The 4,914-nt window shown below is 37.1% G+C and overlaps 1 protein-coding gene across 1 annotated transcript; it reads left to right on the top strand.

The window, feature by feature from the left end:
• The first annotated feature begins 2,579 nt into the window (after positions 1-2,579).
• Positions 2,580-3,330, top strand: LOC110679536. The gene is made up of 2 exons (XM_021854398.1): positions 2,580-2,943; positions 3,018-3,330. Exons 1-2 carry the CDS (start codon positions 2,693-2,695, stop codon positions 3,271-3,273), a joined length of 507 nt encoding a protein of 168 aa, XP_021710090.1. The 5' UTR covers positions 2,580-2,692; the 3' UTR covers positions 3,274-3,330.
• Positions 3,331-4,914: the final 1,584 nt, after the last annotated feature.

The raw sequence follows: 4,914 nt of genomic DNA, 5'->3' as shown, positions 1-4,914 counted from the left end.
CTAGGTCCTCCAAGGACTCCCTTGAATATAGGCCTTGGGATCTACGACCGTAATAAGAGATTAGAGGTTAGTTTTCAAATACTCCACAGGCCCCTTACCATTCATGTGAGTAAACGGTGTATTGTAATAATTTGTGCGGATGTCCTAGGTCCTTCAAAGACTTCATTGAATATAGGCCTTTGAATCTACAAACGTGATCAATGGTCTATAGGTAGTTTTTTAATATGGCACAGTCTCTGAACCATAAATTTAAGTCAACGGAATATTATATTGATTTATACGGATGTTTTGGTGCTCCAAGGACTCCATTGAATAAAAGCCTTTGGATCTACGGCCATAATAAGTGATTAGAAGATAGTTTGCAAATACTCCAAAGGCCCCTTACCATTCCTGTGGGTAAACGGTGTATTGTATGAATTTGTGCGGATGTCCTTGGTCCTCTAAGATCTCTATCGAATGTGGGCATTAGGATATACAAGCGTAACCAATCATCAGTAGATAGTTCTTTTAGTTTCGTTTAGCTAACGAAGTGTTGTATTGAGTTGTGGCGATGTTTTTGTACTTCCAAGGACTCCACGATATATAGGCCTGAGTATCTACAAACTTAAGTAGTTGTACATTGATGATACTTATTTGTAGGCCTCTGCACTGTTTTGATTTTGTATGGGATTTTGACTTTTACTGGTCTTGTTGTTTATGAATTTCATGAAAGAGTGAAAGTGTGCAGAGCCCCAAAGCATAAAATCTAAACTCTTTACGCTAAGTAGCCCGTCATTCGTTTTGGTAGCCATGTTGATTTTGCAGATTGCAATTTCAAAGTGATAAAACTCAGTCATCTTAAGTAATATTGATTCATAAAAGTATCACTACTTGCGCTTACATACAGAAAGTATGCTGATAAATTTTCAGCTATGTCAGTGCATTATATGGGTTTCCAACGATTTTCCAAAATCAGAGGTCGCCATTTTCGATTCCGAAATGGCGTCAGACACCGATTCTCGTCATCCCCTCGTCGTGCTCGTTCCGAAAATATCCATATTGTATGGGTTTCCAACGATTTTCCCCAACCGGAGGTCAATAATTTCCTATAGAATTGTCAAAACTCAATTTACGCACTGCGTAAAAAAGTGACGTAAATTGAGTTTGCTTCGTAAAAAAAGTGACTTGAATTGAGGTAGCGTAAAAAAAGACTTCGTAAATTGAGGTTTTAGTGTACAATCATCTTTATTAATATTTCAGTGAAACCTCTTTAGCGTTCCCCATACTGAAACAATCTAATAACAAAAATACCATTTCGTTGAATTACCGGGAGATTTAGAAAACTGAATTAGGGTAATTTCGAATACACTCGAATTTGATGTCCTCATTATTATTCAGGCTATTCCATCAAGAAAATTGATATATCAAAACAAATCAATGATTTGATTGAGTGGAGATCTCTTGCAACATTGAACGCATAACAGGTGTGTTGCATTACTACAATACTGTTTAAATTTGCCTTAACGAGCTTATTGTGTTCTTTTGAAAAATTGAAGCTTCGTCAGAAAATATGTAAAAACAATTGGTTTTATGTCTTGTTAATATGAAGTTAAACAATATTATACATATCGATATAGCATTGATTTTAAATTATCCTAATAAGCTTTCAATTTGTTCATTAATAAATAAAATTATTAACACACAAATACAATATAATATTCACATAACTACTTAAAGCTTTATAAAATCTGTTTTACTGCATTTATCAGGAAAATTTGAAATTTCTTAGAATATTTTTAACCTTATAAACTAATGTTTTGAAGCTGAATAATCATTTAATAACTAAAGTTTATTAAGTCAAACATAAAAGTTTGATAAGAAACTGTTTGTCATTTTTTCAGCGTTGCTATTGTTACTGAAATGACTCAAAATGCTACGTTGGCTAGTTGGGACGCCTCCCTCCCCTTCGTCACACATCGTAACAAATTTGTGAAGACTCCTCCCCCCTAAAATGCTACGTCGGGATGATACACAAATTATGTCACGCTAAATTTCAACTTTTTTGACCCCCTTATTGACTATTATTATTACAGTGAAACCTCCATGAGTCGATATTCAAGGGACCATCGACTCATGGAAATATCGAGTCATGGAACAGCAATCCTTTGGAAAGCTGCTTCTAGGGACCATCATAGTAACCATGAAATTTTGTTTTTAGTATGGTTCCATGAGTCGATATCGAGTCATGGAACATCGACTCATGGAGGTATTACTGTATTATTATTGACCCCTACGCTATTCATGCTATGTCACGTTTTTTGTATGAGTCTTCTGAAAATTTTGTAAGGCTTGTCACGCTTGGCTTGACCCCCTCCCCCTCCTTGGAGCGACGTACTTTGTGCATGACCCCTATGGACGACCCCTTAGTGCAAGAAAAGAGGGTTACAAAGAGAGGGAGGGTGTCAATGCGTCTTAGGTTTTAGATATGGCGTGCGATTCCGTTTTTGCGTTCTTCTTTCTCCACGATAACGGTATATGCCATGTGCGCAATGTTCAATGCAATTCTAGCCTTATGCTAATCATAGGAAACATTGGCAATCATCAAACCATCTCAATTTTCAGACTGTCAAGCAGTTATTCACTTTAGAAGAAAATTCGTTCGTGTATTTTTCATAAATTTTCATATTTTTAAAAATTTTACATCAATTCCAAAATGAGCACCATTGCATGTGAGTGCCACCTCTGGCAGCCGCAGCCAGTTGCCTGTTGTGGAGACTTTCTGTGCCCTCTTCCACCAGTGGGCTCCGTCCCTCACCCTTGTAACGGCAGCGGAAAGTCACGGGTAAATGCAATGAGGCAGCTGTTCGAGCGCAAAATTGAAGTGACGGAAAATCAACGCAGCTTAAAAGGAAATAATTCCGCCGGCTGCAAAAGTGCACCAATATTGAGAGGAAACAATCAGCGGTACCATCAAAGATTGCTCACCTCAATCGGTTCCATTCATGTTGGTTTATTTTAATTCGCCAATCTATTCACAGAAGATCCATTGAAGAGCGTGATGTACCAAAGACGACGGAGCAAATTAACGTAGCCATTCCAGATTCGACCCGATTCTATCGGAGCCACACGAAAGTTGTCAGCATTCCAAATGGAGTGAAGATCATCACGACGATTTTGGCTGAAGATAACCTTTTGGCAGAGGATGGTTGTGGCACTGTGTATGAAACTTTGATCTACCCGGAGAGTGAAATAATTAGGCAATTTGAAAAAGATATAAAACGCACAAAAGCATAGTTGTAGATTGTGCTGCACACTTCAATTTCAAAATAAATCGTACAAAGAATGCGGAAATCAACTTGTCTAGGCTCTCAAGGCTGCCAATGAGCGAAGATTAAAGCAGGGTGGCCAGGTTGTGTTAATTGCATTATCGGGAGGTTTGATGAACAAAAATCGATAGTTATCGGTGGGTATTTTTAAAGCTCAACTGTTCAAGCAGCTTTAGTATATCGTTTGAAATCTTTTAAGTGACTCCAGTCGAGTCGTTATTGATCGATTCGACTTATAAAATAGGGTCCTAGAACCAGGGCTGGAAAGCGTCAATGTTAATAGAGAGTATGCTTCCCTTACTGTCATCAAACGGCGAGACATTGACAAAGATTTTTTTCTCTTATATTTTCATAGCTACGGCTTGTGATGGAATCGTAAACTTGATAATTTTTAGATGCTTATCTGGTATGATTGTTATTAATATTGCTAGAATCATGGAAGGGTATCCATTCAACTTATTAACAGCAAAACTGCCGTGATTCGCAAGTCAGTCCTATCTGTAAAAAGTAGGCATTGAGAAAATGGGGTGTGAAGTTTCCAAGCTCGTTTTCCATAGTAAGATTCAAAAAATGCCAGAGGATTGGAACATGATCAAATCTTAATAAAACGTTCTCAATTTTCTTTTCACTACGATATCTTTCTGAGCAAAATATAAAGACGACCAAAACACGGTTCACTTTTGTGTTACACGGTGCCGATATCTGAAGTGAGACTGATATGTGGTTACTTTTCATTATGGGACAATTTGACTTGCTGTTTTTTCCTACTTTTTCCGAACAAATGTTATTATCTCATAAGGGCAGCTGAGAGGGCATTGGAAGATATGTTGAAAACTGAACTCAACTCAATTTTGATGAAAATGCAGATGGGACTGCCTTGCGATTCACGACAGATAACAACATTAAAATTGCGACGTGACGAAGTGAGCATATGAAATATAGCTTCGTCTAGTGACAGTGACTCGTTTCGTCAGTGTCGCAAGTCGGTCATGATACATAACAGCCCTAACTAGAAATAAACGAAATTTCCTTTGTTTTTCAACCGAAATCTGTTTGACTTTACGCAACCGTTGAAATTTCAATGCAACATTCATCGCATAATTAAATATAGCGATGATGTTGCCTTCCGCAGATATTTGTTCGTGATCGTGTTTCATCGTTTTGGTTGTTTAGTAATGCATTTCATTGAAAAAATAACACATCGTTACTTTGGAAGATGAGTTCAGTAACGATAACGATGAAAGCATCGTGTATTAAAAGCAGGGCTGGGACTGGTAATGGTAGTAGTAGTAAATGCGGGAAACAGAACATTTTTCTACAGTAACTTTGGGTTGCCCTTAGCAACAAGTGTTTTGCAAGATGTTTTTCTACAGCAGCCACTATGGACGGTTTCCATACACACTGGCGGCCAAAAATATTTTTTCCATCTCATATCGTATTTATGATTTTTATGATACAAATTTGATGTTTTATTTTCAATAACAAGTTTTCGAGACTAACTATTGAATAGGGCCTATAGCGAAATATTAATCTTTATTACTTAAAATGCATATAAGCCATTTATGCGATTAATGTTGTGCAAACCATTATAAATATTAAAACTTACATA

This window comes from Aedes aegypti, chromosome 3 (assembly GCF_002204515.2).
Source record: "Aedes aegypti strain LVP_AGWG chromosome 3, AaegL5.0 Primary Assembly, whole genome shotgun sequence".
Taxonomy (NCBI): Eukaryota; Metazoa; Arthropoda; class Insecta; order Diptera; family Culicidae; genus Aedes; species Aedes aegypti.
Note: the sequence above shows the minus strand (reverse complement) of the source record. Positions and strands in the feature narration are given on the sequence as shown.

Excerpts from the sequence above, each read along its gene's own strand:
- LOC110679536 (XM_021854398.1), top strand. The coding sequence starts at position 2,693 with ATGAGCACCATTGCATGTGAGTGCCACCTCTGGCAGCCGCAGCCAGTT. Across the intron at positions 2,944-3,017 it reads TTGAGAGGAAACAATCAGCG|AAGATCCATTGAAGAGCGTG; the intron begins GTACCATCAAAG and ends ATCTATTCACAG.